Here is a 26,177-nt window from a genome sequence, read left to right on the forward strand (position 1 = left end):
AATGAAAGGCAATTATTCTCTTTGTTTGAATTTATGTCAACAGTCATTGCTGAATTACCCCATAAGCCCAGACATGATGTTATCCGTGAGATTAATAAAGATAATAGCCAGGTGATAAAAATGACTCACTGCCACAGACCGGCACAACTTGCTTCATTAGAAACACCATGTACAGCTCCGGGCGGACAGTTGCCATGGAAATGCCAGTGAGACCCACTGTTTTTCCTCCGCCGGCAAGTGTTACAGAGATAACTGCCTCTGACATGTTTGTGGAAACGCAACTAGCCATGTCAATGAAAAACTGCAATGCCCGAGTGTTCGATAGCTCTTTTAGACAGCCTAAACAGGCTGCAGTGCAGAACCGTGGCTCAACAGAACACCCCTTATGTCTGTCTGTCTGGCTGTCTGTCTGGCTGGCACTATGCTCCAATGACAAACCACCCCACCCTCCTACCCCCAATCCATCATCCAGCACCAAGTGCATCAGGGGCATTAGAGCAATGACCCACAATCCCCCTGTGCAACAGCCTGTGAAAAGCTCTTGGGGTCTGTCTGTGGCCATCAGTCAATCCTACATTAATCAGGCCAATGAGTTTCAGACCATGTTCTTAGATTTGATACTGCAGGAAATAATCTTGAGCAGGTGTGAAAATACACACGAGAGAGAAGGAGAGACGTAGAACCGAGAAGAAACTGGATTTGTGTTTGTATTCTGGTTCAACGCATCCAACAATTAACAAGAATAACGTTCCTGTCTTGTCTCCACTTGCCCTCATCTGTGCATCTGCAATGGTACGGAAGAGTTCCTTTTACGTCCCTGTCGATGAGCTATCTTACCAGGAACAGCAGGATTTGAAAATAACTGCATCTCACACACTTTGATCTAGTATTCTGTTTCTGCACTGCGAATAGAAACCGGTGATAGCTGACACACATTTGAATATAACACAGATATGCATTCGACATCACTAGAGCTATTAGCTATCAGCGACCAAACTGCCACGCGAAAACATTTCCCCTGTCAGACAGTAAACATTGGGATTAGATCCAGTCACAATAAGCCCCGCTATGGCCAGGGCCTGGCCGGGTTGTGAAACACCTCCAGGCAGGTTCAGCCACATTGTGAAAGGCGTCCAGTGCAGCCATGCTCCGGACGGGCGTGGCCAGATTCTAAAGACAGCAAAGAAGCTGGCTTGGTGCCAGACAGGCGGTGGCGGCACAGCAAAAATCCCTGTCCCGACGGAGGCGAGGCATCGGCGGCAGTCGGAGTGCGTATACTGTAACTCGGGGAGGCATTTGGTGTCTGTGCCCAAGAGGGTAACAAATGTCCACCCAGCAGCCGACCAGGAAGTGACTCAGCAGCAGCTGTTGTTGCCATGGGTTACCGAGGCACCCAGAGGGCCCCTGGCGGCCTCGTGATTCGACTGACCCGGGAGCGCGCGGGCCCCACCCCCATCTGCCCTCGCCCCGGGACCCTCCTCCGCTGTCTCACACACCCTCACAAACAATGAGAAGGCCTGCCACATCGCGCAGCCACACACTGCATTAGACATGTCCAGTGCACTTTAAGCAACACCACTTACTGTACAGTAGAGAGAGAGAGAGAGAGAGAGAAAGAGAGAGAAAGAGAGAGTGAGAGAGAGATAGTAAGAGAGGGTAATATAGAGGGAGAGAGGGAGGGAGGGATGGGTTGTTGTTAATCCTCTCAGGGCTGATGTCATAGTAGCCATGTGAAAAACATACGGCGTGTAAGAAAATACACACACACACACACACCCACACTAACCTACCATTAACCCTACCGTGACCCCATTGAACTCGTGCACGGTGCACCAGCACACACAGATTAATGCCTTAATAACAGCAACTGTCTTAACACCAATCCACTTACATGTAGGTACAACCCACTGTGAAGGAATGGATAACCTGCAGTGTGTCTTTGATACGGGTCGTTCTTCCTCAGAAGCACTGTCTCTGAACCAGACACTCCTTTGTCGTTACATTTATCCATCACAAGAAGTAACCAGTCTAGGAGATGCCTTTTCACGCACCAGTTAAAAGCATTTTATGTGCTGTTATGTAATCTGGCTGCTCTAGTGACTGCATTTGCCCCTGAGCGAGGGATCCGTAATAAATCTTGTCACATTGGTATCAGGGCACTGCATGTGGAACCGTCTTGACTCGTTTGTCTTTTTCAGAATGTTGAATGTGGATTTTTCCACATGTCCAGACTTCTCTTGGCATTGCAACCCCTTTAGCGTTTCATCCATCACAGCGGTATGACCACCATACACCAGTATGACCACCCTACACCAGTGTAGAGTAACCACTTCAATCCTATACACGTAATTTGTTGCATCACAAGGCATTGTGAGCTTGTAGTTAAAAGAGAATACATTTTGCCCAAAATAGGGACACCAGGGTTAATGTGGTTTTATATATAGCATGGATGTTTGAACTAAATCAGCACAATTACAACTGAATTTCTTTCACAGATAAAGGGTCTTATATAGATCTACATGGATGTGTTGCATATTCCACTGAATGGTCAATGTCAGTATTGTTATGTTAATACCATTAGGGCTTTGCAGGCAAGGGCTAATTTAAGATGAAGTCTGTAAATCTCCCACTGAGAATACACCGTTCTGTACAGTAGGTCAGGATGCACTCTGTGCTATAAGCCCTGCACACTAGCATAGACACGGAAAAGGTTTCAGGCAGACACTTGAAGTGTGTTCATACTTGTTTTCCCGCTTTATTTCTTCCTTCCTGTCTTTGCAAATACATAACAGACTGAACAGGACGTCTTCAAGAGATCTGGTCTCAGAGGCTGACCTCGTTAGATAAAAGTTCAATAAGTCAGTTCTATCAACATGGGGCTTAGTGCTACGGCCATGTAGGCACGGAAATAAGCAAGCAGGGTTCTCCGTTTGAAGAATGAATACCCTACTTCCTGGATAACAATGGAATGCTCTCTCCCCCAGCTTGCGTGTGTATCAAATATTAACTTCATTCAACTTTAATATCAGCTCAGCTGACAATGAACTCATCCATAGAAACATATAATGTAACCTTGTCAAAAAGACAGTCTCATCCTCTTCAGTGATGTTTATGGTCATTTGGCAATAACAGTTGAGCTACTGTAAAAAGTGGGTTAATCACATCAGCTGTCAATCATTGACTACAGCAGAGGCATAAACAGAAAACACAAGTAGGTTATATCAAGCAATAACTAATCTTTTCAAAATTATGCTATGCTAAGTGTGTGAATCCATAATGAAATGAATGAAGGGTTGATGGAATGTCAAAATATACTGACGTATGAACGTCATAACACCTGGAGAAACACTTCATGACACAAGTCTTAGTAACAAATCCTTTTTTATTACATTTTATGTGGTTCCATTATTGGTAATGGTTGGTGGCAGAAAAACATGGTTTTCAGGACTTTTACAAAACGCCAAACATTTTCTTTTGTTTTCGCCGAACACATTGATTCAATTTCCAGTATATTTTTCTTTCCTCATTTGACACAAATCAGAGGTGGGGTGCAACACAAAAAAGCTATCCCAAATCACATTGATAAAAAGGGCCAAAGTATGGTACAATTGCAAAAATATCAAACGTAAATAAAGTCCATTTGGGTGTTATTTCCAAGATCTAGGTGGATTCCATTAACTCTTTCCCAACCGAGCTTTTAATAGAAAAAAAAATATTCTGGCAGACGAACATTGGTATTATTATACTGAACCAGCACAGAAACAAACGAGTTGTGCATTTCCCCAATTTTTTTTGAAAAAAAAAAACAACAACAAAAAAATAATAAAAATAGGAAAAAGCTTGACGCCTCAGCATCGTGGCGTGACAACACGGCCGCACAGGAAGCCAGATGGTGGCGAGAGACAAGTGACGTACTTCCTGGGAGGTTGGGCCACGCCCATGTTCCCTAGGGGGTGGGGTTGGGGGGGTCCATCGGTGACAGGTTGGCGGTAGGGAACATCTCCTGCACTCTCACCCGGACGCAGCTCTCTCAACTCCGCGACGGAAGGACACGAACATCACAGTAACAAGGTGGGAGGTGGTGGTAGTGAGGGTTAATAGCGGGTGGTAGGGGGGGTGTGAGTTGGGCTCTCCCCCTCCTCGGATGTAGACGTCATCCGCTCTTTTCGTTTCGCAGACCGTGCAGTTCCGTTGTTTTGGTCGTCGTCATTGTCGGTTCACAATTTCGGTTACAAAGTTATACAGCTAAAAAGAAGTGACGTGAAAAGAAGGCAATGCGGGAGGAGAGGGTGGACAGTGCATGACGGGAGGGAGGGGCTTCACGAAGACGCCGCCTTCTCCTGTTCGATGGCTGCGAAGAGGAAGAGAGAGAGGGAGAGAGAGAGGATGTGAGATCGTTTCCACCCAACAATTGTTTGTTTTACATGAACTAAATGCCTATCCTGTACAGCTGGTCTGCTGTAAAAGCAAGACTTCAAGTGTGAGTGGCACTGAACTTTATGTAACACAACAGAGATGTTATATCCAGCCATCACCTCACACACACACACACACACCCTAAAGCGATTGCATCATTGCGAGGAGGCTTACTTTCTTTCGAGGGCAGGGGGTTCTTCTCCTGGGTCTCCGTCTTCTTCAACTTCGTCTTGTCGAAGCTGGTCACCTCTGAGATGTCTGGCTTGTCGCTCATGGTTGCAGTGTGTCTGTCGAAACGAGTTCAAACATGCAGTTTAGTTAAGAGACCGCAGAAGACATGAAACGCTTTTTTATTCCTCAAAGCCTTGCAGCTGGCCGCCTGCCTGCCTGCCTTCCTCACTGACTGTGCAAGCAGGTTGCGTCCGCATTCTTTTGTTCGCCTGCGGTTCTTGCACAGTGTGTGATCCCACCAGCCCTGTTATCTAAAGCCTGATCCATACGAAAATAGCAGATCTCCAAGCTCTGTGAGCTTGGCCATTTTGAGGTGCGCAACACTGTCGTATGACAAAGTATAGCCTAAATCAGGCTATGTGTTGCACATTGCTGAACAATGAACAAAAAGGATAATTTACATAACAATAGGAGTTCCCCTGGTGTGGAGACTGAAACATGAGGCAAAAAAAGACCATACCATCTGCAATGTCTTTCTTTAAAAAAAAAGAAGAAAATAATAATGAAATAAAGATGTAATTGCATAGTAGCTATAGCCTCCTCTATGAATTGATTTCTGGGGGACTTTCCACGTGCATGCGCAAATTCACTTGTCACACACGCGTCTCTCTGTGTGCTGTGGAGGAGCATGCATGGCAATCTGAGGAACCACCGCCCATATTCTGCATTATCCTCATTCAGCGGGCGTTACATGCCAGTTCACCTTCCCAACGCATCTTTTTGCCCGTTCGAGAAGTCATTAGGGGGTTTTGCCCCAATAACAACCACATTAAAATCACATCGTGCTTATATAATGCGCATCACTTTGCGGAACAACATTTCTGCACCTCACCCATCCTCATCATGTAACGGTCTAACGGTCTAACAAAGGAAATGCGCTGCTGCTGCTACGCCTCAAATCTGTGCCGATCAGCGAGGCGTTGCATTCCAATCCTCTCCTTTAAAGATCACGTTATTACACAGTTATAACTGAACGCCGTCAAAAACACAGGTGACATCCATGACAAATAATACACCATTAAAGTCACTTTCTTTTCTGGTCCTTCCTTGACTCTTTGACAGTCCAAAAATGAATGCCAATGCAGTTACTGCATTGGCATTCATTTTTGGACTGTCAAATAGTCTTAAACCAATTATCTGACATTATCTTCTCCAGTCTATTATCTTCTCCAGTCTAATAGGTTTTTAAGCAGATGTTGTTCAGGCTATTAGAAGAGTTCTTACCGGAGTTGGGCTTGAGGGGAGAAAGTCTCTGGTGAAGCCTATGCAGCAGTATGGCGCGTTTCTGCGCAACCGATAAATATACTCAGAGATATGCTAATGAAGCGGGCCTGACGTCACCAGCCTCCCGTCTTCTGGATGGCAAGAGTCTGCAGCATCCCATGCGCCGCGGGGATGGTCGCGTTTTCATTGGTCAGTTGGTTGTCAGGCAACCTTTGATGGTGATATATTAAATGTGGGGAAACAACTACTGTACTAGCCTGTGTCAGTAACAAATACATAGAAAGTACTAATAATATCCGTGATAATATCTCTCTCACACACACACACACACACACACACACACACACACACACACACACACACACACACACACACACACACACACACACACACACACACACACACACACACACACACACACACACACACACAGCCAATCACAAGGCGATTGTCCATTTGGGCTATGGGATCTAAACCCAACCCTGGTTGTGTATCCTCCTCCTGGCTGGGAGAGCATAATAGAAGAGCACATTTTTGAGACTGTAAAATGTAATGTTGTATGAACGACATCTCTGAAATCTGACGCGTATTCAAAGCAGCAATTGATACACATAGTGACTTAGTGACAGAAAGTGACTTGTTTGTGATTTCCAGCATCACGTCTGTTCGTATAACCACTCTCTGCACATGCATGTAGAGAAGGCGCCATCTTGTGGACAATTCGTTTACTACACACCAAAACCAGTTGCTCTGAAGCGAGACCACTCTGTGGCACTACCAGACAATGGTGGACAAAGTACTCCAATGTTTTACTTAAGTATTAGTATCAATACTGTAATGCAGAAATACTCTGTTACAGGTAAAAGTCCGGTATTCAAAATGTCCTTGAGTAAAAGTACCCATTATGCAGAATGTCCCACTTCACAAGTTTTCAAATGTAGCCTATAAAAAATCTTTTGAAAATAGCCAATCTACAAGCTCACGTGATGCATTGTGAGCTTGTAGATCGGCTATTTTCAAATGACCGAAATGTATATATATAGGGCTGAAGTGGTTAATGTATGTTTTGTAATAACAATCTAAATCTACAAAGTCAAATAATTCTAGTGGAGTAAAAGCACAATATTTGCCTCTGAGATATAGTGGAGTAGAAGTAAGAGTACTGAAAATGGGAAATACTCCAGTAAAGTAAAAAATACCTCAAAATTGTACTTAAGTACAATACTTGAGTACTTAGAGTACCACTGCCCATAGGTTAGCATGAGACCGATGACAAATTAAAAGTAAAATCACCTTACATAGGCCTATTATTAGGCTAGTAAAACCAACATGCTAGTGTCTTACTCTTAGTAAAGTGTTGGGCCACCGAGAGAGAGAGAGAGAGAGAGAGAGAGAGAGAGAGAGAGAGAGAGAGAGAGAGAGACATAGACAGGTCAGTCATTTCCATCAGCAGCATTTCATTCATAATATTTCATTGTTACTTAATACTCACGGCCTTCTGAAGAAGCAGCGTTCAAGTCCAAATCCAAGTTCAAATTGTTCAATGTGCCGAATCACTGTTTCCAAGCCATATGTAGCATTTATAATAAGGCTAATTAGAAGTTATAGGCTAATCCATTGGTTCTCAAAGTGGGGTCCGGGAGGGAGTTCCAGGGGGTCCCCAGCTAAATGATAGATTAGGCACCAAATGGACCCTTATGGGTCTGTAACTCTGAGAGTGTACAAATGGAACCAACCCGTTAGGGTCCATTTGGTTCCATTTGTACACTCTCAGAGTTAAACTGACATAGATTTTACAATATAAATTGCGGTCCAAGTGATAGAAATGCCATTAAATTGGTGGTCTGTAGCCTAATGGATGTCAAACTGGGGGTCCTTGAAGTTAAAATGGTTGAGAATCACTGCTAGAAGCCGTAAAAAATATTTTCTTAAGGGGGTCCCTGGCATATCTTTTGAAATGGGGGTCCGCGGGCTAATAAGTGTCAATTTGGGGGTCCTTGACATGAAAAAGTTTAAGAACCTCTGGGCTAATCTACAATGAAATTATCGATTGTCCCCTCGACTCCGCCCGCGCTTCTCGTCCTGCGGTGTTTATTGATCCACAGCTCGTAGTCTTCAGAATCTTAACTAATGTTGTGGCTTTTCCAACAACAATTGAAAACTAAAGCCACTGATCAGGGGGTGTAAGTCTAACAGGAGTATTATTAATCGAGATCCAAGTTGCATCAATGTGTATTTATTCTCAGCGTCCTGACCTGCACAGGTGGTGTCATTATCTTTCATGCATATTATTACTCAATGACACACAGCAGAGGGAGGACACCTCAAAACTATCAAATTACTTAAATAAATATTTCACATAGATCTACAATCATCAATAGAAAACAGAGAGAGAGATGTTTATGATAATGTATTTTAATAATAGTAGAACATCTTCACTTTCTCACACTGAATGCATGGTCAGGGACCACATGCAATACCTTCACAGACCACCAGTTGAAACCCCCTGCTTACCCCTGTGGTTCTCAACCTTTTCAGGCCGTGACCCCCCAAAATAATCATATGTGAACTGGGGACCCCCCACCCTGTGGTCCCAACCCATTGCCCCCCTCCCCCGGGCTAGGGGTCAAGCATTCAGACATGTATTGTTATCTTGGTGTTCCTCACACAGCCACTCGCCCACATGTGGATGATGGTAAAGGATGACTCATCTGACCATAATGGTCAGATGAGTCAGATGAATGACATCACCAACCCCCCATAAACCAAATGGGGGATTTATGCATTGCAGCCCTTCTGTAACATTCCTTTCTATGTAGTTGCTGACTATTCTTACGGGCAGTCTGATCACATTCTGTATTTACAGTCTCAGTTACCTGAGGAAGTTACTCTTCAGTTTTTTCCCCTTTCATATTACAATGCATGAGCATCACGGTCATCAAATGTGTGCTTTCAGTATATATATATGGATATGTTTCCCATAGATCGAAATGCAGATTTCACTTCATTGTTCCTGGAAAACATGGAAACACTAGCGAGATGAGCAGTATTTGTGGCTTCTCCTACCATCCGTAACCCAATAATGAACTAATTTATAGTCACTTCAGGTCTTTTCCTGTTACAATCTTGATCCAAAATTTAGGTCAACTAGGCCTGCCCAGTATGTGTATACATGCCAGAGCAGGATGTTAATTGGTTGATTGTATCATGCAATCCATCTGTATGGAAGCAGATACATTTATGTTTCTCTACCATTTGTTTTGATTTTATTTGTCACCCAGGGGTGGCTGGCCCAGATATGTGCTACATTAATCAACATTTCATAAACTATTAGACTATTTAGTTCGAGAGTAAAACATAACAGCCATTTTCTAGAGTAAAACATGTTAAGACTCACTAAGGAACTTGTCATTTAAAAATAGGGCCCCAAATCATAAAATTAAGACCATTTTAAATTTGGCATCTCTCCATGTCTAACACCTGGCTGACTGTTATTTTCTATAGTTTAAGTAAGGCCCAGAGTCACATTCTAACAATATATTATCCTAGGAATCAAGTACCTTGAATAAAATTGCCTATTTAAAATTTAAAATGATGAGGAAACAACAATGTCAATACATTGGTAAGCCATTGTCCAACTTTATTGTCAAAGAAACTGTGTAAAAAAAGTGAGAAAACAAGTGAAACCTGCCAGCCCCTGACATCGTTGTAATGACTTTATCTCAACACAAAACGTAACACTAAACCAGCATTTGGGCTACAAGTTAACAATCTATTGATTTTTTTTTTTACACAAAAGCCTGATCAATAGCTTTTATAGTCATTAATTACATCAGTAACAATTATTATAATGTGCATTAAGGGCAGTGGTCTTCAATGTTTTTAACTTGATGTTATCTGGAGGCCCTCTTATTGTAGGTGCAAGTGGAAAACGTTGACATGGGTTTTTGTTTTGTCACACCACTGTGGAAAAAGGCTAAACAATTCATCTGTTTCTCAAGCAAAAGGTCACCAAGAATTAATAACACAATAAATGTGTATTTTGGCATTATCTATTTTTGTCACATTCCATAACTAACGCTGGGGTCCCCATATCAAGGGGGAGGCCTGAATATATTACAGACCATAAAACATACTGCACTTGGCTTGGGAAATAGACTTGTGTAACACCAACTTGCCACCACTAGGTGGCACAACCTGATTAAGATTTCAAGTTAAGATCATAGATGTCAGGAAGACATTTCAAAGCAGCACATGGAAATTATGTCTGTAAAAGTTCACAATTCTCTGCAGATACTAAGTAGGAGTAGTCAATTAAACCAATATTGAGACATAGGGCAAAATAGTGAAAACACAAAATAAAAACACCTTGTGTCAAAACTGAGTCTTTTATTTGTTCTCAAGACTCTCTTTTAAGCATCTATCTATGGTCAAATACAACTTGGTACAGTCTCAGTGGAATTTTACCCGTTTGCATGGGTATTAGGGTTTCTGCTTCCATGTTTACTTATCATTGTGCATAACCTATAACAACTCAATATAGCATATCTTAAACCGTTATTAAGCCAATAAAAAAAATTAACACTCATAATGGCTAATAACAGAACACTTTACCCCACAAATGCACCTTTGTTTTCTTTTTCTGCGTAGTGGAATGTTCTGAAAATATGAAATCAATCAAAATATGGGAAGTTAAATTTCTTGTGAACTTAACATGAGGTAAAAGAGGAAAAGAAAAAAGGCATGTTGTAAAGAAATGGACCCTTTGGTTAAAACTGAAACAAAATAAAATCGAAGCGAAAACAATCACAAAGGTGACCCTCATAAATAGCAAGTTGTTCTCCAAAGAAGAAGAAGAAGAAGAAGAAATGGCATTTTGCTCCCGGGTTGAGAAAAGTCAGAAAGATGAAGTGAGTATTGTGGGCGTGACCTTCAGGGGACGGTCACGTGAGCGGTGGATAGGTCAAAATTTCGCCAGACCTTTTTTCCCCTCCCAACCGCTTCACGGAGGGTCGTGTGGCCAAAGGTGCGTGCAGATGGGGCTTATGCTTCATTTATATTCCGGCCTACGATGATGTCGCTTGCTGGAAACGGGCGATCCACAAGCTCACAATGTGTTGCGATGCAACGTCATGTGAGCTTATGGATCGGCTATTTTCGGCAAGTGATGCCGTCGCACAACGAAGTATAAATCAGACCTGAGAGGCGAGGGTCTCTCTCTCTCCTCCTGGCCTCTACAAGGGAACGTGGCTGAAGAGGTAGGATACCGACTCGCCGTTGTGAGTTCTCCGAATGGCCTCGGCCAGGATCATGGCTATGTCGATGACCTGCAGAGGAACCACAAATGTGTCACTTTGAATGGAAGAAAAAATAATGGATCAACATTGTAATAAAATAGTGGTTCTCAAAGGGAACCCCAAGAACCCCTGGGGTTCCAGGGTGTCCCCAGAAAAAATGAGCTAATAAAGCATTAACTACTCATAGGCTCGACTGCTACTCATGCGCTGAATTGGCGGTGACCTTGAGGTCAAAAGGCGAGTGCTCTAGCGACTGAGCTACCCTGATGCTAAGAGTTACTGGTTAACTTTGACAATTTTATACTTGGGATATTCGAAAATAGCCAATCTACAAGCTCATAACAAGCTTGTAAAGCGGCTATTTTCGAAAAAGTTTGCCAAAATTTGAAAAAAAGTACTTTTACTTGGGTACAGCAAATATATTCTGAGGCCAATACATTTGTACTTTTAGTCAAGTAAAACCTGAGTACTTCTTCCAGCACTGGTTAATGGTGTACCTGGATCTTTGGGCAGGACTTCATCTTCTCCTCCTGGGGGATGGTGTTGGTGACCACTACGGCCTCGAAGGGGGCGTTGTTGATGCGTGAGATGGCAGGTCCTGAGAAGATGCCGTGTGTGAGGATGGCATACACCTTTATGGCCCCAGCGTCTATCAGCCTAAAGAGGAGGAGACAAAAGGCTTGGTTGAATGCAATGTTTAGTTTGGGTAGTCAAATGATAAGATAATTCACTATTTATAATGGCACTTATCAAAATTACAAAGGCCTCTTTACATAAAATAAAGTGAACATATTTCAAGACTTGTTAAGGAACCCTGTGACTTCACATTGGGCCTCCTTTAAGCTAAAACAACATTTCACCTCATTTGCACATTTGCATGCTTTTTGATGTCCACAATATATTGTGTGTGTGAGAAACAAGACAGACTAAATGACACACCAGTTCTACAGGAAAGCTACTCTTCAGATATTTAGTGATTGAAATGATCAATTGAACAATCAATTAATCAACAGAACATTTCGTGAGGTCGTCTCTTTCTCAATGAATGAAGGAAGGTCACTGACTTGTCCGCAGCGTGGCAGATGGTGCCACAGGTGTCCGCCATGTCGTCTACCAGGATGGCCACGCGGTCCTTCACGTCTCCCACCAGCACCATGCGGTCCACCTCGTTGGCCTTCTTCCGCTCCTTGTGGATGAGGGCAAAGTCCACGTTGAGCCGGTCCGCTATGGACGTCACTCTGTGGGAGGTCACAGGAAGTGGGATGGCGAGGGAGAGACAGACAGAACACAGGTACGAGTGTGAGCTTCAGCTTCAGCACAGGACAGTGTGTATTTCATTGTGGTCACTCAATACAAGCAAAGAGACAAGTATATGTGATCACTGCTTCCGTTATAGACGTATAGTATAGATGTATAGTGTGTTCTGGTCACTAATACATAGGGATGGGACTATTAACCTGTTTTACTATTAACGAGCCGGCAATATGAAACCTCACAACAAATGATCTGCAGAGGCTCAGTATAATCATCACAAAATAAAAATAAAAAGCAATTCTCTACTCGGGTCCAAAAGAAATGTAGTAATACAGTTTGCAGACAGAGGTCCAGCAGCCTACATAGATGTTTAAAGATGAGAGCTGTGTAAACAATACCTCATGCTAGAATTGCTCATCTGGTTACTTGGATCTTTGAACAAGTAAAACAAACTCATATTTCTTATCTCAAGAAAGCCTTCAATGGACTTACATCTGTCTATCCTTTACTTTTAGACATTTTGGAGTTTTTCTGGTTACAAGCATCAGCTGAATTGTCACGAACACATTTCTAACTAGCATCGGATTTCTAGCCAGCATACCTCTTAGTCATCTAATCCGGAAGGAAGCCCTCCTTGCTGGCCGGCTTCCTTGTCTGTAATTAATGCTGGCTACTCAAACAAATACAAACTGACATTTGTTTATTTGCTCAAGATTACACACTCTGTTATGACTTGAGTAATGCTTCAATTTTGTGAACTGTCGCAATTTGATTATTACTGTTGTCAGTAGTTTCAGGTAATGTGCATCTCAACCCTGGTCCTGCCCCTGTCATGCATACCACTATAATACAGCTATTCTAAAGGGCCATCCACACCAAGCATTATGACTATAAATATATAGTTTAAAAATATAGTTGGTGTGGACGATCCTTTACACTGACTTTTGTGTATTTAAGTGTCATCTATGCTGACAATTTTATGGTCTTAAAAACCTATGGGCCAATAACAAAGATAACGACTGGCCTGCTTAACTAACAGGAGAGTGTTTAAGTAGTCAATAAAACAGTTTGTGCACGCCCACACAACCCTGAGAAGAGGTGTATCAGTCAGAGTGACTGAAAACACCTGTATAGACCATCTCAGGCGCATGCTCTCCATTGTAACCCTAAGCTATTTGACATAAATTAGCTTATATCATTTGACAGTTCTATCCATACTAAGTTGATAACATTTTAATAAGTATTTGTTGAGAATGAGAGCTTTGATTAACTACAGCATGTGCCCCGACCTCCTTCCGCAGTCTGCACGTCTTGACATCTGTTTGTCCAGATTTATTGTCTGATATATAGACAAGCACACAGAGATAGATAAATAGATTAGATAGATTAATTAAGAAAGATAAAATAAATCTGGAGGAACAGATGTCAACAAGACGTGTGGACTGTGGAAGTAATCTGGTCTGACGTTAGCAGGTCAGAGTAGATATCGTTTTTTTTTTTTTTAGAACTTTCGTTATCAATAAATACATGGATAGTATTGTCAAATGATAATCTCATTTAGGTCAAATAGCATAAGGTTACAATGGAGAAGCATGGCCCTGGTGATGCATTTGCTGGTCTGGTCCATGAGTGAGTCGAATATCTTTGGTGAAGAGGGTAAATAAATGAGTGGACCAAGTAAGATCACAACGCGTAGGTACCCTCACAAAAACATGCAGTAATCCTGGTCTCTATAGTGCCTCCCCTTGGTCAGCTGGCGCGCCGGATGGAGGGGAAAGGAACTGGTTGGAATAACATGTTCCTTCCACGCGCTACGTTGAACCAGGGAAACTCCCCCGTGCAGGTGATAAGAAGCGGTTTGCTACAGTAGCTCTCATCCATTGAAGGAGGCATGAGCCCGGCTCTAGGCTCTCCCTAGGCTGGCAGAGGGAATGTAGCACCCAGGATTACTTAGAGAATAGGCACTGGGTGAAAAAAAAGGGTTACAAAATCGTGGGATAAAAATGAAAGAGTTAAAAAAAAAAAGATCACAACGCGTTGTGAGCTTGTAGAATGCCTATTTTAAAGGGAAATAATAGCAGAACTAGTATAGAGCCCTGCAGGACAACCAAGTATAATAAGGTTTAAATGGTAACAGTGATCTCGCCTCCCTAATCCATCAGAAAGACCATTGCATTATTTTGTGGCTACCTGGCGAACTGTTGACACCTAATTTTAACTAGAGCATGTCTCCAACTAAAAATACCATGTTATCTAGCTTGATAGCACTATTTCTTTCACCACCCACCCATTAATCATCTACTCCCCAAAGTAAAAGCCAGACTAGGTTTCCTTTTTTTGTAATAAGACCAAATTCAACCGTTCAGCAAAACATGTTCTAGTTCAAATGACCACTTTCCCCATCTTTGACATCTTTTATAAATCAGCCTCCAAATCAAATGTCTTTAAACCCTGTACCACTTAAATAGGTTTAATTACCGGTGCCGGATTCACACACTGTCTGCAAACCTACTGTACACCAACACACTGACTTACATAAAGCCATTCTCTGTCAATGTCCACCAAGACCTTATCTCAGCTATCTACTGCACTTCTACTGTACCTCAAGACCTCTTACTACACCCTAGACCTCCCATGGACACAACTCATAACAACAATCCGCTGCCACTGATGGGAATGAGCTTCAACAGTCATCCATTTACAGCTGTAAACCTGTGATACAATAAAGTTCAATCATTAGACAAGCTGTTAGACTAGCCAGTCTGTTTCTAATACGCGAAGGCCTCCATTAATTCATCCTGGTTACCTTTTGGCTCCTCCTGCGTCTGGGGACACGATTATGCAATTCTTCCATTCAGGAATGTTCTCTCGGATCCACTGCAGGACGGCTGGCTCAGCGTACAGATTGTCCACAGCAATGTCAAAGAACCCCTGCAAAAAGAACAGTGGCAAGATTTAACATGTCTTCATGGAAAACATTGCTGACAGAATTCATAACTAGCCTTCCAATTTTAGAAGGTTATTAAATGTTCTTTTGAGTCTAAAATGTACCCCACACAGGCACACACACGTAGAGTACATACATAAAGGTGAATCAGCTTGAAATAGGCCCTGAAAGCTTGTATCGTTTGTTTAACATCTTTTGTCTGTAGCACACAGAGATCATATTACACAGATCATATGACAAACACTGACAGAAGAATACGCCCACAATTCCTACATCGCTCACGTAATATGCAACCAATATTCAAATGTTCAAGGTATGGGGGGTACCGTGCCCCAACATCCAATTCAACAATATTGACACAACAAACGTATAGACCTAATAATAATAATACATACAATTTATGTAGCACTTTTAGGTACACAAAGTCGCTTTACAGAAACAGAATAAAAATAACTTTAAAGACCTGACGGAGACCATGGTAAGAAATAAAAACCAAGAGGAAATGCAAGCTAAGAAAGACAAACTAACAACCATAAAATATCCTGACATTTTGTGATAGATCCGTTTCCTCAGTACATTTCACAAGACCTCTGTACCCACCTGAATCTGGTATGCTATGAAATAGTGTTTCTCAAACTTTAAAAGTTCAAGAACCCCCAGTTTGGTATTCATTAGAGATTAGGTCCATTTGGTGCCATTGGTACACTGTCAGAGTTACAGACCTACTGTATAAGTATCCACTTGTGGTTCCTAACTTTCCATAATTATGCTGGGGACCTACCTGAATCTAGGATGCTATGAAAGAAACACATCTGTACCCACCTGAATGTGGGATGCTATGAAACACATCTGTACCCACCTGAATCTGAGATGCGTGGAGGTCCATGGTGATGATGTGATCGGCTCCAGCCACCGACAGCATGTTGGCCACCAGCTTGGCAGAAATGGGTGCACGACTCTGCCACACACAGCAAGACACGTGTCAATGTAGGGGTTAAACACTAATGGAATCCAGTGATCTTTCCAGTATGTCAAATTCAATACCGTTGAATGCATATAAAAATCAAGCATTTGCGTTGGACACGGTGGATGTCACAGGGATAAAAGATGCAGGGAACAACTTCAAATTAGGGATTTAATAGACGCTCTTATCCAGAGTGGTACATAAAAGTGCAAGGTTGAAGCCACAAACAATTTGACAAACAACACCAGGGCAAGTAGTCATGGGATTATTAAAGTGATAAAAGAATAGGGAGAACAAGCAATAAGTACACCTAGCATCTATCGAAATGGATGAAGCAAGTCAAATGAAGCAAAGTATTTCAACTGAGGAATCAATTGTTGGTGAAAGGTAAGTTACTTTTGGAATGGAAAACGCCTTTTGTTTAATATTCATAGTGCAATGTCTGATTAGGGTCAGAGATTAAGGATGTTTTAAATCACTTTCTATGATCTAATCTTTCATGGACGTGATTAGAATAAATTTAACAAAAAGAAAGCAGAACCGTTGTGCTTCTGGAACTGATACACTGGAGAGATGAAGAAACAATGTACTCATGGGTGAATAGATAATTCGGGAAGGAAATCCATTAACTGCTCCCTCTTCTCAGAAACACTTATGTCTGTATGTCAGGTCCCAGGTCGATAAGATCATTTGTAATCAATTACTGAGCTAAAACAGAAGGACTGACTAATATTGTTCTTTAGACTTCAATCGAAGGGATTTGTAATGTTATGTCAACTGAACCTGGTTTGTCCAGCATTTGTGCCGATATACTTTCCCAAATTATTTGTTTTTAGAAGCTATGTATGAGCTGCTATTTCTCTTTAAAAGAGGGGGATGAAAAGCTATGACAATCTGTCATTTATCTTTAAAAGAGGGGGATAAATAAAATAATTTCAATCAACAAATGTAATATTTAAAATTCAGGCGCTCCCAAGTCAAATCTTTGACAAACAAAAGTACACATTGTAAAGCCAAAAGAAGGCATGTACAGGGTTAAGCACCAGCCACAGCCAAAGCTTTTTGACCCTGGTATTTTACACCTCACTGTGAGTAAAAAGGAACACTGCTTAAGAACTGAATACATAATGAATAACAGTAGCCTGAAGGCTGGTGCAGTACAGCCAATTAGCCAAAATGCTGTATTGCATTTTAATGTACTAAATGTGCTAGTTTGAATTGATTTGATACAGATTTGAACGATAATAAAGCCAATTTGACAATCCAGTCAAAGAATGTTGATTTATTCAAGCTCCATGTGCCGGAGTGGCTACTACAACAACAACAACTGGGCCAGTGTGAGATAATGATTTACAAGACAAGAATGTGGTGTGAACCAATTTTTTCTGCACTGTGGAATGCAAAATGTCCACATCGGGGTCTTCAATAAATGCATACAACGCTCATTCCAGAAAGATAAATAAAAGTTTCAGATAAAATTGCAGCAGCTGTGTGGGAAACCTGCACAGATTACATATAAGAGAGGGTGTCTTGTACAAGTCACACCTAGTGAATGGAGGCAAGACACAATTTACAGTCAATATTGCAACATAATTCTATACTGTGTGACCACTAGACCATTAGGTTAGGAGTTAGTGTGTGATTTTACTGTGCACCTTGGAACTGCGAGTTTCTGCTATATAATTCATACACAGTTGTGCGTTTGAATTTGTATTATCTATAATCACATACTAACAGAACGGATTTGAACCCATGACTCTTAACACCTTAACATCAGATTAGCCCTCACATCCAGCAACAAACCAATTATCACCACCCATCACTGAACGGACTGAAACGTGTGTGTGTGTGTGTGTGTGTGTACGTATATACACCTTGTCCTTCTTGTCCTGCCGGGCGTAGGGGAAGCAGGGAATGACAGCGGTGACGCGAGACGACGAAGCGATCTTGCAGGCGTTTATCATAATCAGCAGCTCCATCAGGTTGTCGTTGATCTCGCCACAGCCGCTCTGCACGATGTACACGTCCTCGCCGCGCACACTCTCCCCGATCTCCACGCTATCGAAAGGATAAGGAAATAAAGCATAATAAAATATGTCAAACCTTATTTTTCATTGATGTTTCACAGTGGAGTTAGACAGGAAACAGGGAAGAGAGACTGGGAGTGAGACGCAGCAAAGATCGTCGGGATCGGGATTCGAACCCACAACGCGCTCTCAGGCTGCATTAGAGCCTATATGCGCCTGGACTGCTAGGCCAGCGGGCGCCCACATATGTCAAACTCAATGCGTCCACGCAGCTCAAACAGCTGATGAATGAGACTTGTGTTGTAACGCTATTCATTCATTGCCATATAATTATCTAATAAAGCGAAACAAAAAAAATGCCTTACAATGATCTTCACTAAACACAAACTTCAGAGTCTGACGGGGCTTGAAATCTTTAAAGGGCTTTTCACACGGGGAGCAACCCTTCCCCTACGCCTGTGTTATGGCTTGGATCCGTGAGGTCTCACTGCACTCATGTGAATTTATGCTTTTCTGCGCGTCACGTAGAAAAGAGTTCAACACAATTCAACTACCTGACACAGACGGGCACGTGCGTGAGACGAGCACTAACACGTCAATTTAAATTCACGGGATTGTGTCCAATTGTCGCTCCCCTGCCAGATAGCACCCCCCCCCCCACCATCTGAATGCTCGCCTCTCATTGGAACATGACTTTCTAGGCATGTCAGTCGCTTCCCGTGCGAAAAATCCTTAAGGATTACCAGGATACATGCAATTCTGGCCCCAAATTGGCCACAGGAGGTGTGGCTTTACTGTAAGCCCGAACTTGGTTAAAACCACAAAATGCTTCCAGGCATTATGTGACAGTGATGAATTCATAAGAAACAACTTTTTCTCAATTTGTTTAAGCTGGTTTGCTGGTTTTAGACAAAAGTTGAAATATAGGGACTCGGACAAAGGTTTGCACTTATGTCCGTTTCTACGTAGGGCAAGCAAAAAGAAAGACTAAAAGGCTGAGTTGCAGAGCATGATAAAAATCAATGCCATCGGCACAAACAATGTTGATTATGCTATGGCATCACATGATGCCATAAGGCCCATAACATGATGCAGCACAAGACAGGTCTCGATGGAGGCAGATCGTCGAAGCCTTATGTCCCACTTGGGACGAAGAGGATTAAGTAAGTATCACATGATGTGTGAACGGGACATGTTAACCCTAAGACCACCTGTATGTGACCACCAAAAATAACCTGCAGTGCTTCAACACCATGTCTTCACATAGGAACTAGACCACAACTAGTCACTTGCCAATGCATTGTATGCTTGACAGATCGGTAAGTCACATCACGACACATTGTGAGCTTGTAGAAAGTCTATTTTAGACGTTTTTGGAAATGGATAGATTCAATTGATTAACTGTTCCACCCCTAATATAGGCCTCAATTGGTTAAGCCCCTGACTCGTAAAAAAAAGGTGTGTGTAGGGAAAGGGGGATTTTTTTCCACTGCTACCGTACTGTACTTCCTAGAGGACACCCACTGACCAGGGTTCATTAACCATTCCCTCGTAGCTGTCCGATTCCGTAACGGTTCTTAACGATTCCTATATATACCATATTGGTTCTCAAAGTGAGGTACAGGGACCCTCTGGGTTACTTGAGGAGTTTGAAATGGACCCTTAAAAGGTCTGTAACTCTGAGAGTGTACAAATGGTCCATTTGGTTCCATTTGTATACTCTCAAGAGTGATGGTGGTCCTTGAAATAAAAAAGTTTGAGAACCCCTGGTATCGTAATTCTATAGCAGACGTGAAGTCCACATAACAGCTCTGACAGTGTGGTGTGATAAACGGTTCTGGAAATGGTTTCAAATGTGCTGGAACCGATTCTGGTTCCTCAATGTTGGATCCAATTCCGGATCCCAACCCTACTGACCATCGACCTCTTGTCTACAGGCCTGCACATCAAAGCCCGAGGACACAACATGTGTGTGAAACATTCCACATGGAAGGATGACCCTGGTGGCTCCCCAGTCCACATCATGTGACTGACGGACACAAAAAGGAGGGGGGGGGTCCAGTCATCCTGGCCTATGCAGAGCATCACAAAGCACCTCCTGCTAACCTCTGCAGAGGCACCCTGTGGTGCCTCTGTCACTGAGTGACGCAAGCCCTTGTTTTCCCAGACCTGACAGTCACAAATGTTCAGTCCGAGTTGAATAAAGTGTGTTTGGAAAGATGAAAGTGTGAAAGTGTCACAGCAGCACAGCAATTCTTTAAGTGAAAAAAAAGTGATTCCAATTTCTTTATGACTGCACTTACTGCAGTGAAATAGGGCATTTTAAGACTAAAAAGGTTTATAGGAGCAGATGTATTCATGAATGCGTCTTCTTCAATAATTTCTCATCAGATAAGACAGAGGGAGGAAATGTTTTTAATCCTTAAGGGGAAATTGTCATATCTGCAACCCACAAAAAAACAGTCGTCTAATAGGAAACATTATATAATACTCAAACACATTTTACTGTAAGCCAAACAATATTGCTGTTATGATTATTCCATGGCAATCTAATGATGCCTATTCACTTGATACGACTTACATCTTGTTGTTGTCCTAATACATCATGTTCATTATTGATACGAGATGCAGCTGTCTACAGTAAGGTCATCCTTACTCTTATCCTATGACGTTCTGTTCTCTCTATATCTCATAGCTTCTGGTCACGTCATGTGCCCAGCCCTATATATATGCATTTCATTGTGTGTAATAAACTTGTGAACCTGTCGCGTGATACTGCCTATGTGTCATCTTGCTCTCCACGGGCCCATCGCTTACACAGAGGGGTACTTCAACTGAATTGTCACACACCACCCAGTACTGTTTGGACCAGACCGAGGGTCCCCTTGAAATCACAACAATAGCCAGACGCCTGATTTATATACTTGGTTGCATGGTGGACTGCCAGCCCAGTGTCTCACAGATCTACAAGCTCACAACACCCTGCAGTGCATTGACCTTGTAGATCAGCTATTTTCTGTGTGAGACACGATGCACAACAAAGTATAAATCAGGCTTAAGTGTCTTAGTCTGTCGAAACGAAACACTACTTTTGTTTATGTGAGGACATTATGTCTGTGCAAACGTGCAAGAAGGAATAAGTAATCCACGCCCCTTCAACTGGTCCTTGACCTCAGCAAGACAACCAAACAAAATCTGTGTCAAGTTGTGAGAAAGAAATGGTGATTAGAAAGCTGTGCACGCCTCCTTTTCAGTTAGGGAGTCAAATAAAATAATACTTGTGTCCTTGGAAAGGTTGGCCTCCCCACAACTAATGTAGGCTACGTTTTCCCTGGTTCTTCATGAGGCACAGATGTCGCCTCATGAAGCTTTTCCCTGAAAAGGCTAAATCCTGTTCAGGGATTATTGGTGAAGTTTTTTATAAAGCAAACAGCTTATCACAAAATTCACCAGCTTGGCTGCTTACATTTTCTCCAGACACAATTAGAGGTTTTTGGTATAGCACGGGCACTCCAAATAATTGCTGGTTACATACATGCCTCAGTCAATACATTTTACCAAGTTTTACCAGCCACAGTTAAAAACTCACTACTTTTTGGACGATGGCTTGAAGTTGTGGTCATTTTCCACCATGAATACCAGGTTACTGGAACTTAGTCAAAATTGTGACCAAGGAAATATCACTAAGAACTTAAAATTCTCTGGCATGCAAGAAATAGAACACATGATAGGTTTAGTACAACAATGCACAAGTCACTTGAAAGTGTATGTTTTAACTCACTTCCAAAACAATGTGAGCCAACACATCTTTTTTTGGACAAAGGTAAGCAGGTCATCACGTTCAAACTTTGTTCAAAAGTCTAGGCCTAGCCACCGCTCAAGGCCAGGTAATATCTGTACTAAAGGTTACAAACGTGATGATAAGTTGATAACCCTGTTGCACTGCTCTGGCTAGGAGCATGCCAGTACTGATTGACCTAATCACAGACTTGCTGCTTTGGAAATTCGGACAAATTGAGCTCATGTGATATGATGGCAGTCTAAGCTTACAAGCTGTCAGATGGCATTGGTAAAGTAAGTGGGATTGGTGAACTCTTCTCGGACCCTCAACCCGGCCTTAAACACACCAAAATCCATGCCTACATTTGACCATTTTACACCTAAAACATGACCATTTGGGGGTTTTAAAGGCCCCTTTGTGAGTGTGACCCGCTATGGCCTCTGTCACTCTATCAATACCATTGTCATTATCATTGCACAACAAAGTCTAACAAATTAACCTGGTTAACTTATAACCTAACCATTTTATTGGTCGGGGGAGGGGGCGCGCTCACAGCAGTCGGGGACTGATTGGTCGGGTAAGACTTGCACAGACCAATCATAAGACTTGTACAGTCAAAGGCTTTTTAATATCTCTCATACCTGAGGCAGCAACGACTATCTGTAACGTTCAGTGGCCACTTGATGCAGATAAATGGCAAGGCATACAGGAATATGGCACTGTTTACTGTCATTTCTGGGTCACACTGTTGTCACTGTCACTGCATATTTATTGCATCAGCCAGCCTGCCATATAGTTATCAGCGTCCAGCCCCGTGTGTTTACATGTGGCCAGTTGAGTCACGTGTTACGAGCAAGCCAAAAGGCACTTCAGTTTTTATCCTGGGGATGCCAAATGGCACTGACTGACTCCACCAGCGATGCATACAAAACGCTGCAAACAATAGTCGTTCGGCGAGGTCTGCCTTTCCCATCACAACATCTCTAGTAGTAGTAATAAGAAAAGAAATACGAATTTAAGTTGACCATATTAACCAGCCTTATGATCAACAGCACACATAAATGGTTTCGGCAGCTGCCTCACAAACGTCACTAAAAGAGGTGGAAAAAACAGTTGTACATCAAGTCACTGCATGTTACACACACACACACACACACACACACACACACACACACACACACACACACAGCGAGCTAACTATTGTTAGCTTCCCAGCTAACTTACGCACATGTGATACATACTACGCGCTCCATCAACATCAACGCAACCGGTAACCAGAAGACTCGCCCCAAAACACCCTCGCCTCATTTCTTCTTCTTTTCGCGGAACGCTCGCCACAGCGGTTCTTTTTTGTTTTTTACTGAGGATAAGGTTACATTTTTTTGGGCATAGTTTACTGAGATTACGTTTACGAATAAGGTTAAGTTTAGGCCGCGTAATTAACTGAGGCTACATTAAAGGAATAAGGTTAGGTTTTAGGAATACCAGGTGGCGACCGTTCCGAGGTTTGCCCCGGGGTCTACTGTGTTTTGGGGCGAGCGTTTTGGAATTCAGCGCAACCTGCTGCTAGCTACCAGCCAGGCCAGCTAATCAAGAGAGATGCCTGTAATGTTCACTCATACCGCTCCAAATCACACTCAGACAAAACGTTGATTTCACGCGTAAATGCTTATTCACCATGTCTCCTGGTTGCTGAACTTCTTGGTGATGACTTTGCCCAGGTCCAAACCGAGGCGATCGGCCACCTTCTGTGACAGGTCGTGATGGGAGCTCCCGCTGAAAAGGACGATGTTGGGCATTATGTCCGAAAATAAAAGCAAACTGTGCAAACTGAGCTATAAAAGAATAAAAAAATAAGATTAAAAATGTTACAATAGGAAATGTTTCCCCCCCGGATAGGGTTAATGTTGACAGAGATTGCGTGCTATTGCTGTGTGCTGTGCATGGCAGGATCAGGTTGTTGTGCACCACGCCGGACGAGAGAGCACTAGACACTGGAAGGAGGAAAGAGACGGTGTTGCCATATTTTCCGAGAGAAACAAGCAACCAAGTATAGGCAAACAAGCCCAAAAGCACAACTAGGGCCTTGAGCTCTTTAAACGTACATACGTTGGCTATTTGAAAATAGCCGATCTACAAAGCTTGTATAAACAAGACCAGGAGACCTGGTTCTGCCAGACCCAGAATAAATTCCCTTTTATGTCCATGTATGGACGAAAGGGGACGAAATTCAGAGGTCCCTTTTATGCCCATGTATGGACGAAAGGGGGACAGACTTTTCCACAAAGTGGACAGACTTTTATGCCCATGTATGGACGAAAGGGGGACAAAGCCTCATGTAGGCCGACCCCTTGGGTCTGGCAAAAAAAATAATGTGGAATATTTGGAATATTTTTTGAAACATTCTAACAACACAAATACTCCCTGGCTGGCACAAAACATTTATGCAAATATTTGAGAACCACTGGTTCATAAAATAATTAAAACATTTGGAAACAAGCCTAGATAAGCAAGTACACGTTAGAAACAAGCCCAAAAAACTGCAACCCGCAACTAACCAATTTTTACGAGCAACTTTACAGAAAAAGCCCAAAGTCGCTTATAATAAGCCGACATGGCAACGCTAGAAATAGAACGGGGCTGTGTGTGCGCGCGCTGAAGCGGAAGTACCACTTTCGCATTGGACGAGCACCCAAGGAAATTAGTCTAGGTCCCATACCCTAGGGACGGTTCACAGTTGCCATGGGCGACAGCATCACCCTGTCGACATGGACAGTGACTTTTATTAATCTAATAATGTACATTTACAAGATTGAATAAAAAATCTTCGGTTTCAAATTATACAAATGAAAACAAATGGAAAGTCCCATCACCAAAGTTTATATAAAACAGTATTTATGCCCTATTCCATGTCATCCACTTGAGCTCTTAATAAAATATGAAGAAAACCCTAATTTATATTTTTAAAACAAGGATTGTTTTACATTTACGGTACTTAAGGTCCTTCAAATCTGTCTCGTTGTCTCCTCTTACAAGTGACAACTAGCAACGCAATCATCTCTCCAGGCTATGGGAAGTTGGGAACTACCAAATCACGATCGGCCAATGACAATGATGATACAATGTAATATGTATGATACAATTATGTAACCAAGCTGAGCCCCACTGCCTGATTACAAGTGGTTCATACAGACAGACTGCAGGCATTAGGTCAGTGGCAAAACAGAGGTCCATCATAAAAAAAAAATATATATATATATATATATGTGTGTGTGTGTGTGTGTGTGTGTGTGTGTGTGTGTGTGTGTGTGTGTGTGTGTGTGTGTGTGTGTGTGTGTAAAATAATAATAATAAAGTTATTATTAGAACAGAGTTCAATGATAAGGGGGAATAAATTAACTCAAATATTTTTTAAATCATATGCGTTTGTAGCAGAAACATCTTGGCTCATAGTCAAGTTTGTTAAGCTGCAAAAAAAAAAAACCTGCAATGAAGTCCTCTTCTTCTCCCTCGCTGCTTCATTATCAAACTTCATACAAATCCAGCACATGCACACACGTGTGTGTTCTGGGACCTAGAATTAGATTAGTGTAGTCAGCTGAGACCTCATGTCCCTGGTTTCATACCAGCCTCCAACGCCCCTGTCAATCCTTAAGACACACTGACTATATACAGTACATCACTGTTGTCATGTGCTACTGGGCAGTTAAGGGAGTTGGAGATCCAGTTTACTTTAAATGAATATTTCAATTCACAATTTAATTGTTGCCACTTTCTTACTACACATTGTGGACACTCCTTACCATGGTGGTTCAGTTATAGATCACCTACCCACCCATCATTGCACTCAAAGTAAACTGATTGCCTGTAGACTTCTCTATTAGTACATCTATTAACCTCAGAATCTATATCCTGTAGGTTACATTGGCCAAAAATAGCAGATCTACAAGCCTGCATTGCAACGCATTGTGAGTTTATAGATCAGCTCTTTTTGGCAAAGAGATTTGGTGTAGAGTGAAAAAAAAGAGTGTACAAG

The 26,177-nt window shown here is 42.3% G+C and overlaps 1 protein-coding gene across 1 annotated transcript; it reads right to left on the minus strand.

The window, feature by feature from the left end:
* Nucleotides 1–9,486: 9,486 nt before the first annotated feature.
* Nucleotides 9,487–24,122, minus strand: LOC311040473 (ribose-phosphate pyrophosphokinase 2). Its single transcript, XM_084050784.1, has 7 exons — nt 23,819–24,122; nt 18,208–18,391; nt 16,229–16,327; nt 15,229–15,353; nt 12,233–12,406; nt 11,666–11,825; nt 9,487–11,198 (listed from the first exon to the last, which is right to left on the minus strand). The coding sequence occupies exons 1-7, from the start codon at nt 23,938–23,940 to the stop codon at nt 11,106–11,108; spliced, it is 957 nt and encodes a 318-aa protein (XP_083906910.1). The 5' UTR covers nt 23,941–24,122; the 3' UTR covers nt 9,487–11,105.
* Nucleotides 24,123–26,177: the final 2,055 nt, after the last annotated feature.

Source organism: Gymnoscopelus microlampas (genome assembly GCF_963454915.1).
Source record: "Gymnoscopelus microlampas genome assembly, chromosome: 24".
NCBI classification, from domain to species: domain Eukaryota; kingdom Metazoa; phylum Chordata; class Actinopteri; order Myctophiformes; family Myctophidae; genus Gymnoscopelus; species Gymnoscopelus microlampas.